At 49.4% G+C, this 14,805-nt stretch overlaps 1 protein-coding gene across 3 annotated transcripts in view; it reads left to right on the top strand.

The window, feature by feature from the left end:
• MAP2K5 (mitogen-activated protein kinase kinase 5) overlaps nt 1-13,920 on the top strand; it is a 142,646-nt gene extending 128,726 nt beyond the window's left edge. For all 3 annotated transcript variants that reach the window (XM_074599578.1, XM_074599577.1, XM_074599579.1), the window contains one exon: nt 12,353-13,920. In XM_074599578.1, coding sequence (XP_074455679.1) covers nt 12,353-12,457 — 105 coding nt within the window. In that variant the 3' untranslated portion in view covers nt 12,458-13,920. The remainder of the gene's footprint in view (nt 1-12,352) is intronic.
• The last annotated feature ends 885 nt before the right edge of the window (nt 13,921-14,805 follow it).

Below are 14,805 nucleotides of genomic sequence, written 5' to 3'. Positions count from 1 at the left end.
AATTGCTTTAGACTCCTTTTAATTTTCAAGCTTATTAATCATAAGAAGAGTTATTTAAAATTGCATAAATTAATCTTAGATTAAAAGCCCATCAAAGCCTCGAAACAATTAAGAATAAGTAGGATTTCCCTGGGGCAGCAAGTTTTATTTTAATAGTGTAGTCAGGTGGATATCAGAACATTGAAGTATGGTAGTGATTAATGTATGCAAAATTTAAATGAGAGTTTTTAAATGGCAAATCTAAATCACATATTGACCTAACTGTAGGCTTTAACTGCATTGTCTGTCATATATTTAAACTGTTTAGTAATCAACATTTTAATTACAGTGTATGTTAGGGAGGCTGTGCAACAAACAAAACTCACCCCTTCCCGCCGCTCTGCCTGGACCTGTTTAGCAGGCGGGGGCTGTGCTCCTAGCTCTGCAGAATAAGGGATGAGGAGAGAGAGCAGAAACTTCAAGGAGACTAATGATACTTGGTTTTGCTTAGGGATGTGTTCTTGTCCCTGCTCCATCGACGCTCACAAAACACCACCAATCGATGCGGCTTTCTGGCCCTCTTTGCTACCTCCACCGTTCTCTAGACAAATCGATCCTTTCTGCTCACTGAGCTGGCAGAAGCTACAGGTGATGTCCTCGTGGGGGTGGGAAGTTCTGTGAAAAACGCTACCCTCTGGGTGCTTTTTGTCTATCTGACTCTGGCAGTCCCTGTGCCCTCAGCCTGCCTGTGCCACCCGCAGCTTTGCAGGCTCCTGCAGATCTGTTGAAGCACTGTGTCTTTGGCCCCTGCTCTGGGCGATTTCACTCTGGCAGCCAGCTGAGAAGAGGCTCTCAGGGATGCTGAGTTCCTCACCAAGCACAGCGAGAGGCAGTCCTTGCCCTGAATAGTTGCTATTCTGAGGATAGGAGCTGGGAGAGAGAACTGGGCCAGTAAACACTTGGTCCCAGATCAAACACAGCCATGCAAGTACGTAGGAAAAGCTGGTACTCTATGGCTAAACTTGCTGTGATTTGACATGTGCAGTCTCATCACTGCAGGTGCTGCATGGAAGAGACAAGGAGGCTTCATTTCTGGAGGAGAGTGTCTATCAAAGCAAGGTCTGACCTTGCTGGCGCTTTGGGACGCTGGGGACGTGCTTTCTAGACACGCGTGCTGAGCCTCCCAGTCACTGCTCTTTCGAGCACTTTAGGCACTTGCCCGTTTCTTTAAAGGGTTACCTCCTGTGGTCAAAACACATCCTAAAATTGAAAAAGTAAAACAAGAGCTGCAAGGGCCAGATCACACTTACATAGTGTCTTGCAAGCTCTTTTCACCCGTGTATATACTCTGTGTCTCCATGGATCAATGCCATGGTCTGAAGCCTTCAGACTTTTTTACCCCACTCGAGCCTTAGAAGCGAACGATGGAGGGGGAAGCCTGCCGCACGGAGCAGCCCCGGAGGAGGACTCTGACACCTTCTGTGCCTGTGAATTAGCAATGTTTTGGGAGTCGGCGATAGAGTATTGGCCTGAGGATTCCTCGCTGCTATTCCTGGCTGTGGGAGCAGAAATCGGCCTTGTGGATAGCTAGCACAGATAATTAGAACACCATTTAGTTTGGCTTGTCCTTGGAGGCAGGAGCTCTAGATGTAAAATCCTCCGCTACTGGAGGCAGTAGTAGAGTGATGAAATTTTACATGCGCTGAGGTCACTAGAGGGGGACACAGGGTCAGTCCGGGGTGGTTTTGGCTACTCAAGCACTTCATGTCTCCAGGTGTCCTGGGAAGATAGTACAGCTCCGGAGCTGAGGTTTGTATTTGTCGTTTTGGAGGTCCGACTTGTGTTCCCGCTAAACATGTGAATGGGCAAGAATTTCCCCTCTAGTATGTGCCCTCAGTTAATTACAAGAGCTGTAAATAGCATAGACGCATCGGTAGCAGTGGGAGAACTGGCTGGGGTGATAGCTGTGGTGGGCTGTGTTACAGCCAAGTTCTTATTTTCCAGAATTGCAGGGCTTGCGCTCCTTCAGCCAACTGGGGATGAGTCGCCAGCCAGGCTTTTCTGATTTAACGCTTGCAGTGTGGCCATCTAATCAAGCCTGCCTGGGAACAAAGAGAGCACCTCCAGTGGAGGGAGCCGTGAGACATCCCAGCGGATCGAGGAGCATAGGAAGTGTCGTGATTCGGTCACGTTTTACACTGAGTTACTGCAGACACAGGCTGGAGTTCCACCGAGGAGCTCTCGGACGTGGTGATGTGGGGTGGAAATGGGTGCAGATGCCAACAGACGGGTCCCAGGTGTCCTGCGGGCAGCGATGGGGCTGTGCAGAGCTGGCTCAGAGGATGCTCTTCCGAGGTCTCAGCTCCTACTGCCAGGAAACCCTTACCAGTGGCATCAGGGATTGGGGAATGGCAGGGAAGGGGAGCAGGTTTCCAGTTTTCAGTTTATTTTTAAAAGGTGCCCCAGTGCTCAGAGTGCCACATTTTGTGCAGGAGAAGCTCTGTGTCGGTGCATCTGGTGCACCACAGGGACATTCAGTGCTGCAAAGCAGTGACGTGCCATTTCTAATATTGCCTAATAAAAACCGCTGCATTGTCTCCTGCTTCCCCCCTTTAAAAAATGGCATGAAAATTGCATGTTAAGCGGAGAGTGAGCTTCCCTTAAAGCAGCCTGTAGCCATCAGTAATATTTATTTTCTCTATTTGTTTTAAGCCTGTGAAGACTGTGGTTTCCTCCATACTGTCCTGATGGAGCCCTGACCAGCAAGCGTGCAATGCCCCTAGCCCTAATGTGCCATTAATGATAGGTTAATGTACAGTATAATGTTTTTTGGACTATGGGTTCATTACACTTCTGAGTGCAAGGTCCTTCTGCAGAGTGCCCAAGGTCCCATTGCATTATATCATGCAATAAAAATACCCTTTTCATATCACACGCTAATAAACTGTATTTGAAATGCTATCTAAGGGCACTGCCATCGTCTTGATAGTCTGTGTCTGCAACAGTTGGGATCTTTTTATTATGGTTTTTGTTATGCTGAATTCAAATTTTTAAATTAAATGCATAATTTGTCCATGCTTCTTTGTAATAAATGGAGCACAGTCCTTTAACTGCACGGTCTGGGAGGATTCCTGTAAAAGAGAACATTAAAAGGACGGCACTGTTGCAGCCAACAGCAATGCTGCTTATTTCCTAATGTATCTTGTATAAGCGTGAGGTCTTTTATTGTCATTTCTAATTTGCTAGGTGGGGTGGTTACGTTTGGGTGTCACGTAGTCGTTAACATGAGACCTTGGTCCCTCTAATGGCGTCCCTCCTCCTCTTCTGGGGTTTGCGTTAGATCTGTCTTTGCAGCTGGCCCCGGGCTGCAGGGATGATGGGCTCTCAGCGTGTCGACAGGCAGCCCCCGGGTGTTTGTGGCCGTAGACCATGCTGGCTCTGCCCGTTCTCCTGCCCGCAGGATGGGAGCAGCAGTAGTGCTCCACCAGACCTCGTGAGCAGTGTGGCACATGGCACCTTGACGACATGGCCAGCGCTGGACTTGGCCATGCAGGATTGACAGTCAGGGCTCGGCTTTTCTTGTCAGGGAGGAGAAAAGAGGAAGAGAGGGCAGTGCCCCAGGAGCTCGCTGCTGCTTTTGCAGCCAGCAAAGCAGTAGAAGGTGCCGAGGTGGTGCCATGGGGGCACCTGGCCGTGATCCTGGCAGTAAGCGCAGACCCTTGGCTGCAGCGTGGGCACTGCTCATCTCCCTGTGCAATCTGCTGCTCAGGCCACAGCCACGTCTCAGATCAAGGGTAGGTGGGATGGTGTTCCCAGGTTTCTTCGCCTTAACCTTCATGTCCTCCTGCAGCGATGCAGCTCTCCATGCTGGCTCAGGTGCCCCTGGACACTTCCTACCAGGGCAGTGCAGTGAGTTAGCACCGACCCTGGCATGTCCTCCAGGAGAACTCAGAGTAGGTCATTCAGCTCTCCTCAGTTAACCTCTCACCGCTCACAAAAGATATGGAGATGATGATGTGTGTTGGATCTGTATGCACCATCATAAAAATAGCAGTATCATTGAGCACCATTTGGAATTAAGGTTTGTGTCCATGTCCTCCCTGTGTCCCTCGTGTCCTCTGCCCCAGGAAACTCCACCCTGTCAGTTTTTTTCAGATTTACAAGGAAATTGGTGACTGACCGGTATTTTCTGGTCAGTACTTTGTCACCATCCTGGCTAAGGCCTATTTCATGGACCCTTTAAACCAGTCTCACAACAAACACTCGCTTGTTTTGTGCCTGGAAAGTCCTCTGAAATCACAGGAGCGTTGCTTAAGGGATGTTATTTATTGTCTGCCTGTCCTTTGGCAGTGTTTAGGAGCCTCAGCGCTGGTCTAAACCTCCTTGGTGCTATCCAAACACAAGCGTTTTATAGTCAGCGGCAGAGGAACCTATTTATGGGATAGACTCTTGTGAAGCTTTGATTTTCCCTGGACTTGCGTGTGAGAGGCAGCGTAAACCGTTACGTATTTATTAGACAAAATAGCTGAAAGGATTCAGGCAGCCCAGATTTGAGGCCGTGGGTGATGCACGGGTCTTGTGTTAGGGCTGCGTCCCAGGGGGGACTTTCATCTCCGCGGGACAGTTCACCCTCACTCCTACCAGCGATGCCGGCGAGCAGACCTGGAGCAGAGCTGCTTGTGGGCACCTGGTGCTGGAAAAAGCCTGTGGGTCTGCAGGCCTGCCAGGAACGCGATGTAAAGTCTGTTGCAATAAGCTCTGGGTGGGTTATTATCAGAAACGAAGATTCCTCAGGCCACAGGAGAAGGCCATGAAAGCAAATTGCTGAATTTTAAGGATAGGTAAAATTACGGAACTTTTACCCTTGAATAATGGCAATTTAATTGACTGGGCTAAATGATTGATGGTTTGTGAGCAATGAGTTCGAATTACCAAGGCTGTGTGTTCAGGGGGCCACTGCCCTTTTAATTTCATGTCAGATATTTAAATCATTTACATCACCCTCTGCGAGGCGCTCCCCTTTGAAAGAGTTAACCTGTCTGGTGGGACACTGCAACTTGAGAAATGTACCCTTTATCAAGAGAACGAGATCAGACAAGTTCATTTAAAAAGCCTGGTTTGTCATTGTTTATCTAATTTTCGGAGTTGACACACAAAATTAGGCTGGCTGACACTCACTCTGGGGCTGTCCCTGGCCCCGTCCTGCCTGACCTTTTCGGCTCCAAGCTGCTGCGCGCTGGTCGGCGGATGGTTCCCGTTGCCTGCAGAATTGGCCATGTGTCCTGCGGAGCCGTGGAAAGGGGTAAGGCAGGCATGGGCAGTGGTTTGGTGTTGCCTTCTCGATGTGTTTTCTGCTGCTTGGGTCTGCTGGATGTACTGATTGCCGCATATTTTTAAGGCTGAGTATTTAAGAATTGGCGAGGAGGCGGTTCCTGCTTTGTGATGAGCACGTGTACAAGTCTAAGCAAACATGAAGCGCGTGGGGATGGGATCAGCTCTGTCATGGGGATGTCCTGCGATACCTTTGGGCTCTTCTCAGGAGCATCTCTTTCCTTGGGGGCGTGCTTCCCTCCCCAGTGACGCCTGTCAGTGTTGCGGTGAGCTCTCGCACGTTACTGAGACTCAGATGTTGGCTGGAACATCACTGGTAGGGCATGAACAGTCTCCATTATAGTGATTTTACTAAGGAAGGTTTAACATCAGTCTCTTATTTGCTAATTTAGAGCGGACGTAGGTGTCAGTGTTAAAAAAAAGCTGTGCTCTCTGCTGATATTGGTGTGCATTTGGAGCGGGAGACCCGGGTACAGCTCAGCGCCCCGACTGCCCAGCGGCATCTGAGTGCAGGGCTGGGGGCACCTTGCTCCGGGCTGGAAGCCAGCGAGCTTCCCCACGTCAAAAAAAAAAAGGATGGATGGCTGCTGCAAAAAAAAGGTATGCACGCCACACCAAGCAGAGAGGGAGAAACCAGCCGCGGCAACGGAAAATGCATTTCAAGCTTCCACACGTTTAGCTTTCTCCAGTGTTACCTTGCAAAGCAAAATAAATCTATATGGGAATATTTAAGTACAGCAGGTTGCTTGTGTTTGCTTTAGAACATATTGCTCGCTGTTGAAGTCAGGACTGGGATTTTAATTGTGGCTGAGACACTCAGTGACCAGCATTTCTTAATAGGGTCCAAGCTGTTGTGACTCGTTGGCTTTTTTTTATTCTTTCTTGAGGTGACAGTTTATCCCAGCCCTGCAGCTTGGGCATGCCCTAGACCTGGAGGGTGCAGCTGCGTTTTTCCTTTAGCAGTTTTGATTTTTACCTGTTTTTTGTTCTTTTCCCTTCCTCCTTCCTTCCTTCCTTCCTTCCCTGTCCAGCCTCCCTGCCTGTCCTCTCCACTCTCCCTTCCAAAGACATCTCCAGTGTAAGGCACAGGTTTCTGAGGTGTGCGTGGTTTGGACCGCAGGCGTTAATGGTTGCAGTACTCTGGATGCCTGAAAAGGGGGGAATGAGGGACCAGGTGCTGAATAGTGGCAAAATGCAGAGAACCCGTCAGGGTGACCTTGTGAAGCAGTTGCTAAGAGCAGAGGAGACTGCTGCTGGTGCAAACGCAGTGGTTGGAGACTTTAGATGAAATCTTCAGTGTTTTGCATGAGACGTTTCTGGATGCTAAGGCAACTACAAGTCCCTCTTACGTAGTTTGTCCTGCATTTTCACTTCAGATGTTGGTGTAAGCAAGCCAAGGGCAAGTTTGATGGACTTACGCGTTATCCACAATTCTGTATTGCTCTGATGTATTTTTTTATTGCAGTTGCAGGCGTGACTGCAGCAGGCGAGATGCTGCTGAGTGAGGGATGATCTAGTGAGGTCAGGTATTAGAAGCAGCAAAGTGGTTTTGGTGTAGACTTCAGCGCAGGCCATCCATGGACATTGTACATCCTTGGGCCACCTGTGACCTCCTGGCTCTCGGTACCCGACCTGAACATGCCATGGGCTGTCCACCAAGATGTGCAAAGAAAGACAGGTCCCACTGACACTGTAGTCTTAGCTTTGGTGGAGATCTTTGCTCTCCCATTCCCTATTCAAAAACAAACAAACAAAACCCCCAAAATACAAACCAGAACAAAAAAAGCAACCACCAGATTCTGAAAAACACCTTCTAGTAAAAACATCCCTTCAGCCTGAGAAAAATCCTCCCTAGAGCAGTATAGTCTAAAAACATGGGAAATCTAAAGAGTTTCTAAAGAAGAAGAAGAAAAAAATTCTAAGGAGTTTCAAGTTAAACTTATTCCTAGGGAGAAAAGTGAGGGTGTAAAACCCCAGGCTTCAGTGGAATAACCTCACAAAACAAAGCCAATAGGGTGAACAGCATGGCTAGCTGGCGTTTCAGCCTTGCATAGCCTGCAATTTCCCTTTGCATGTTGTGAGTAGCTTAAATGCAAGGATATACTGGGTGTGAGATGTCTTCCTCTGCGGGGAGTCTCTCCATCGTAAAGGAGATTCATGGGAGAAGCGGACTGGCTTTAATAGCCGTTTTTTAATTGCCCCAATGCATCTGCTCTTCCTTGTCTGTGGGCTCTTGATTGTTTTTCCCTGGTTCTCACTATTGTCCTTGACTGTTGTTTTGTTTAAGAGGCGAAACAGCTCCTTCTAGGCTATCTTGCTTATAGTAAGTATTTACGTTATTCTTGCACCTTTTGCACCCAAAACCACTGAAGTGCTGGGCAAAACACGCCTGCACTGATTCTCACAGCACTCCCGTGAGAGAACGGAATCATTTATTCCCTTTTTAACCGTGAGGCTGAGGGAGATTAAGCAGCTTTGTGAAGGTCGTGTTGGAAAGTATGTGGCAGCCTGGGGAGAAACTCCAGGACCCTGCCTCTGGGTTCCCAGTTGTGCCCTCTCCTGAGTTGTTTTCATAGGTAGGAACCAGGTAAAACCAGGAATATTTCAGATTGAATTTGTTTAGTAAAACAGTGAAACCCAAACATACATGGGGTGTTCGGAGTAGGAGATAAAAAAAAAAAAGAGGGTGCTATCTTTCTTTGGTGTCGTTCCTGGTGTTAGACATTCCAGACCAAAGCTAAAGATTTTTAGTAGCCAGGTGTTAGAAGGAAAAATACATTGTCCATAAGCTCAGTGCCACAAGCATCTGTGTACTTAAGTGCATCATTTTAAGAGCATCCATCTCCTCTTGGTAGGATTGAACTGTCTGCCGCTGTCCTCAGAGCTCTGGAATGGACTCTGGTACCTCTGAATATGTTCTTCGTTCTTGGTGGACCATTTTCCAAGCAGCGACTGAGTGTGAGCACACAGCGTCTGCCTGGATGGGAAATTCAGGGTGCTCTGACAAATTTAAAGTTGCTGTCTACAGCTAAGAATGGCTGAAAAGAAGCAATTTACTTCAAAAAATTGAATATTGGGGGAAAACATCTATTCCTGTAGCAGTTACAAAGAGCAAACTCGGAAAGGTCGATTGCAATGGCAGGTAGCAGCTGCCCACAATTTCAAAGGCCTGGAGATAAAATTAAGGGCTTGCAGCCTGAGCCTGGTGGGAAGCGCTGACAAATCTGAGAAGGGAAAGCAAGTTCTTTGAACCGACCTTGCTTTGGAAACCTGTAGTGGCATGAGAGTCGCGCTGCGGCCTCCAGTTTGCAGGAGTGGTGTGATCTCGCATCTGCGGACTTTGGCATCTCAGCGGTCGTGTTCCGTGGGACGGGCTCATCCACACGTGTGGCTTTCACACAAAAGGAGTTGTACGTAGGAAAACTCATGAGCTTTCTTCAGGCTGCAACTGTGCCGTTTCTGTTGTGGCTTCACCCTAGTCACTGCGTTGTCTTTTAGATTCTGTAGACTTTTGGCGTGGTTTCCCCCCGCCCCGTTTCGAATTGGAGTTATAGACTGAGCAGGCTGAAGCTTTCCTTGGGGGAAAAGGCAGGGCAGCCATCGGGTGAGAGCCTGCAGTGCGAAGGTAAGGTGTTCCCAAAGGCTGGGTATTGTGTGCACCCGCTAATTAAAGAAATCCAAGGAGTGACCAACCAGGTCAGGCTGGTAAAGGAGAGGAAACCCAGGAGCGCAGCTTCCCCCTGCCCGGACTGAAATACCGAGGGTTGCTGCGATAGACATTGCAGGGCAGTGAATGAACGCCGGAGAGGAAACACGGGGGTATGACCCGTCCTGGTGCGTCCTGCACACCCAGTCACCACCACCGTGCTCTGCTGCCATGTAGTCCTTGCGCTCGCAGGTCGTAACAGACCTCTCTGCATCATGGGTTTTGCTCCCGCGGTTATGCCAGCGGCTGTTGAAATTATTCATATACTCACTGATGATCAGCAGTGAGGTTTGTTGGGAGGTGACTGGGATATGGTTGTTGGAATTAAATTATCTTCTTTCCACCGAGGCCCGGCCATGCTTGCAGCGTGGTCCACGGCATAAAGCTGTGTGGTCTCTTCCACTCTGATGAATGGATGGGAAAAAGTTTCATTTAAGCAGTTCCAAAGTAAGGTCTGTTTCACCGCTGAGAGATTAAGCCACTAAATGTCCTGACTGGTGTAGCTGTGTCTGCTACCGCCTCACAGCTCTTTGTTAGCCCCACAGGCAGTCTTACCTCTCCTTTTTTCCTGGCTTTCGGGGTCTTTCCCTCACCTTTTTTAACAACATCCTTTGCTCTTTATACACCTTTGCTCTTAATATACCTGTTGTCTCAAGTCTGTGGGCTGTATCGCTTCAACTCTCATGAGTTTAATTGTGGGAATGAGTCCTTTGAGATGAATGGAAATGAGAACTGGCTCCCGACAGCTATTGATGAGTTCGCCTTTACGTGTCCGTTATCTCTGTCTTGCCTCTTACTGTGGTGTTCCTCCATCTTCATGGTGAAGGAGCCACATTTGCAGTTTTTCCCCACCAGGAGAGTATAGCAGAAATTGCAATGGGAGAGGAAATAAAGGCTAAGTAACATGCCAGCTCGGTGGGCTGGCTGCAGGGACCTGTAGCTGCCCGTCTGGGGACCCTACTGGCATGGAGATTGCTCTGTGGTGGTTTCCTCCTGTGAACTTTAAATACAAGGTGGCAGAGCTTATCGGCACCTCCCTTAATCCAGGCAGCAGAGCGGCATCGTCTTTCCTGCCTCTGGATCAGGACCCTTTTCAAGCTGAGATGTTGGATGCCGGAAAGTTGCTGAGATTGAGGAAAGGTTTGGGCCAGGCTCTGCTCCATGTGCACAGGCTCGGGTCGCCATGGCTCTTGCATTGCCCCTTCCTTGCGTTGCCCTTCCCAAAAGCCTGTGGAGGTGCAGGCAGCGTCCCACAGCTGCCTGCACGGAGAGGGAAAGCTGCTGTTCTGCCAGGTCCTGGGGCCGTGGCTGGCTGGGGCCCGCGCCACGGAGGAACTCGGGCCCAGGGCTGTTTGGCAGCTTTCACGGCACCTGAAGCCAATGTGGTGAAATAAAGCACTTGGGATGTTTGTAACGCTTCATGGCAGAGTCTGTGTGTCATGTTCTCCTGGCGGTGGACCTCTTGCTCAACTAAGTCACTCCACCAGAGCGTTTCTTCTGTCTTTCCTCTACAAGGTTAACTGGGAAAGCAGCTGAGCTGGTCCCAGTAAGATCTGAAGAAGAGCTCTCCACATCTCAGACTTCTCCCTAAAAAGTTCTACCTGAGATTCCAGCCATCCCAAAGAGTTGAAGCAACAGCACCTCACGCTTCCTCCATAATTCTTGTAGATAATGGCATATTTTATTCCTGTGGCTCCTGTGTTTGCTGGCCCTGGCCCCGCAGAGTGTTTTATCGCTCCGAGCTGATGCTGCGAGGATTTATTGTGCTCTGTTTAGCCCGGTGCTGCTTCCTTGTTCCGCTCGGTGCCATCCTAACCCAGCCGACAGCCAGGCTTCCCGGGCCCCACGTCCAACCCGTGCTCGCTCTCCGTGGGCCGATTGCCGTGGCTCACCGCTGCGGCTGGCGGCGGGCTGCGCACCGGTAGCTCCCACATGTACGTCACCCTCCCGAAAGGCTCCCCGGCAGATCTGCTTCGACTCCTTTCAGGCGTTGTTTTGCAAGAGCTCTGAAGTTTAGTGTTGCAAACACTGAGCTGCTTTTGAGTGATTTGGAGTAGAGGTTTTCATCATCTGCGATGGTTTCTCCTGGCGATTGCTTTCTTTCAGTCATTTATGTAATTGCGGTACTTGGTTTCCTGTGGATTTTTATACTTCATTTGAGATTCATCTGAAGATGGCATGTTCCCATCTCTAGGAATGTGGCCAGATTGAGACATGAGCTGCCTAAGCTGGCTGCTGAAATTGCAGCCCATATTTTTGTTTCATCCTGAGATGCCGTTCTGATTTGCCGAGGTGTCTAAAGACACGGTCCTCCAGTGCCTGCAGTAGACGTATAATTCATGACCGAGAATATTTTATAGTTATCTCTCTTTCCATCATACTTAATTCCAACAGTAGCTTCTCATGAAGGCCTGTTCCAGTTATACTTAGGTGATATTTTCATTTCTGTATCAGCTGATCCCTCCAAATGACAGGTAACTAGCACGTATGTGCATGAACAAATAAATGCCTCTCCGTGTGGACGCGGTGAGCGCTGCCGAGCCTGGCACCTGGTCCTGCTGCACCTACAGGCAGGGAGCTCGGCGACCAAGCAACACAAGGAATTTAACACTTGCAGGGATATTGGTATTTTCCTAGGTAATTTGAAGAACTCTCCATTTAAGGGATTCCTGTACACAGGGTGAGGCATAAAGTTTCCACCCATCGAAGTCAAGGACACAAAAGTAAGTGAATGTGGAGCTCGTACAGCTGCGGGTTTCCACGTGCCCAGTGGCACCGTTCAGTCTCTGCCCCACAAATGAAGGAGTTCGGGTTGTGCACGCAGCCTGCCCTTCCGCTTTCCTTTCGACATGGGAGAGCGTTAGGTTAATGCCTGCGAAAGCGGCGCGCAAGGGGGCTGTTAAAGAGAGAAACTTCAAAATTAACAGATCACAGAGCTTTGCAAGCAGACTTAGTGGCTTTGGCAGAATATCGTTTTACCAAAACACCATGTAGAAGTCGAGCAGCCTGGCAGGCCATCCTAGAAAGGAGCTGGTTCAAAACACAGTAAGTTAATCGAACATTAAAAAAAATACATCAGTATTTCCAAGGAGTGCTAGGCTAAGGCCCCAGCCCTCCCTTCTCTATATAAACAATGTACGTGGATAATACGGATCCAAGAGAAAGTTCACTGGTTTGAATCACTGGTTTATTGCGTTTTTATGACTCTAACCACAGGATGTTCCAATGTATTTTTAAAAAAAAAAAAAGAAAAAGGAAAAAAAAACCGCACCTTTTTGGGTTTTCACTGCAAGGGTTGTGTTTGTCTTGGCTAACTCTGCCTATCCCGCTCTCCAGGGCCACCCGTTCATCGTGCAGTACAACGATGGGAACGCAGAAGTCGTGTCCATGTGGGTGTGCAGGATGCTTGAGGAGCGGCGATCGACCCAAGGACCGCAGTGAGCTGGACCGGCCCCGCAGCGGCGCGCGAGACGGCAGCTCGTCCTGGACCAGCAGCACCAGCCCCGCGCTTCGGACTCTCGGTCTCTCTGGATCGTATTTTACTAAAAAAGTATTTTCTAGAAGCATCAACGAAATCTTTCAGGGTAGTTGGTGCTGCCTTTCCCTCACCACCACATTAAGGAATTTTCTTCCCACATTTCTTTTGATGCTGAGCAATTTAATGTCCTCAGATTATCTTCAGTTAAACTGTACACAGCCTTAAAGCAAGTATTTTATATCTGTATTTTTTTGTTACTGAATGTATTGTATATTTCCTGGCTCCAGAGTATTTTTTAACTGTTAGTCTTTTGCTCTTGTACGAATGACACGCTGAGTGTTCAGAGGATTTGGTAGGGAGTTGGTGGCTGGCTTTGAGCGCAGACATCCACAAAATGCTTGTTTTACGTGTAAAATGAAAGCGAACAAACAAACAAGAAGCGTCTGGACATGCCCATCCTGCGAGGAGGTGAGGGGTTGCCCTTCCGGAGTAAAAGCGTGGCAGGTAGATGAGCATCGCGCCATGAAATGAGGGGCAGAGCCTCTCTGCTCCCGGCGGCTGGGCTTTGCTGGGAGGACCAAGCAGGAGAGACGGCACAAGGCGCTGGTGTGCGCAGAGCATCCGTGCGCAGGCACTGCGGGCTCCTCCCGAAATGCAGAGCGGTTTTTACCGAGGTGGAAAGAGGTGAGGTGAAAGAGCACGGCGCTCTCCTAAACAGGGAGCAGGGATGCTGCTGGGTGGACACCAGCTGGAGCTGGCAGCCCAGAGCCGTGCACGGCCCAGGCGGGCTGTTGGCCTCTGGATGCGGAGGGAGAGCAACAAGAGTTTGCCAACGGCAGCGGCACAGAGGGTGGGAGGTTCTGCCCGTGCCACGCGAGGAAGCTGAGGGCCATGGCAGAGGTGTTGTCCCTCTAAAGGACGTCACAGGCTCACACAGCATCCCACGAGCTCATGGGGCAAGAGACCCTGCGCGCAGGGGCCCACGCCGTGCTGTGTCACTGGCCCTCGTGGCCAGGGAACGGGCTGCAGGGTTTTACTTGTTATCACAGCAGTTCGTGGCTTGCTTGGAAGCATCTTGCCTTTCTCAGCTCTGCCTTGGTCGCTTATTTTCTCACGTTGGAGTCGCTGCACGATGGGGGCAGCTGGGTCAAGCAAAGGCTCCCAGGTTTGCTGTTACCGTAAAGGGAAGAAGAACGATGGCAACGTCTCCGCTGTGTATCTGTTACTCCTGCAATTTCGCTGTGTGTTTCCACAACAGACCGACACAGATTTAATCAGTCCTTGTGACAGGATGCTTATTAAAAAATAAAAAAACAAACGAACCACAGAAGAGAGGAGGACCGTGACAGGCAGAGTTGGGGTGTGTGACTTGGGTGGGGGAGGAGGTTGGGGCTTTTGTTTTTGCATTAGAAATAAACTTTTGCTAAAAAAAAACAAACCAAAACAAAACTCTGGTAGTTTATTATATACTGGCAGCCTTAAAAAAATACCTCAATTTGTTGAAAAATTCTTCCTGAACCACTGCAAATCCTAAATGTTACTCTGGAAGCAGCCTGGAAAAGACTTTTGTTTCCTTCCTTGGAGGGATCGTTTGTCTTCTTTTGAAGTATAGAGGTTGCAGGCATGAACTTATAGACTAAAGTTTGTCTTAATTGCTCTGATGTCACAACCTCCCTGGCAGATAACAGTACAATGAATGAGTCAACGGCCCCCATACCTTCAGGTCCTTTTTTCTAAAGTGAGACAAATTTCTTCCCTGTGAGCCAACCAGACTCGGGCAGCTCTTCCATTTATTTATCTCTAACGGTTTGCATTCGCTTTCTCTGGATAAAAAGTCTCTCCCTCGGATTTAGTTAAAAAGTCAGTAAAACCAAGGCTTTTCCTCTCGCTTTTCCTGGCGGGGAGGTCGGGAGGGGAAGACGTCACCCTGAAAATCTGTGCGGGATGCCAGCTGATGGGACCGTGAAAAATCTCCTGGCTACCAGGCTGACAGTGTTATAATTCACTGGCACGCGTATTAACCTTGCTGTCTTCATCAGTATACTTAATCAATCCCGCAATCATGGAGGAGGTTTGGGGCCTCTCATCTTTCCTTCCCCAAGTCCTTGAATTTGGTGCAGCGAGGGGGACGGCAGGAGTGGCCGGGGCTGTGCTCGGCGGCACTGCTTCTGCCCCGCTCCGTTCCCAGTTTAACGCTGGTTTGGGGGGGGATTAGGGGCGGGATGGGAGAGCGGAGCGGGCAGGTTGGGGAACGCATCTTCGGCACGGCCAGCCTTGCTGCCAGCCCCAGGGCCGAGCAGCAGCGAGGTCG

Source organism: Larus michahellis, chromosome 9 (genome assembly GCF_964199755.1).
Source record: "Larus michahellis chromosome 9, bLarMic1.1, whole genome shotgun sequence".
NCBI lineage: Eukaryota > Metazoa > Chordata > Aves > Charadriiformes > Laridae > Larus > Larus michahellis.
Note: the sequence above shows the minus strand (reverse complement) of the source record. Positions and strands in the feature narration are given on the sequence as shown.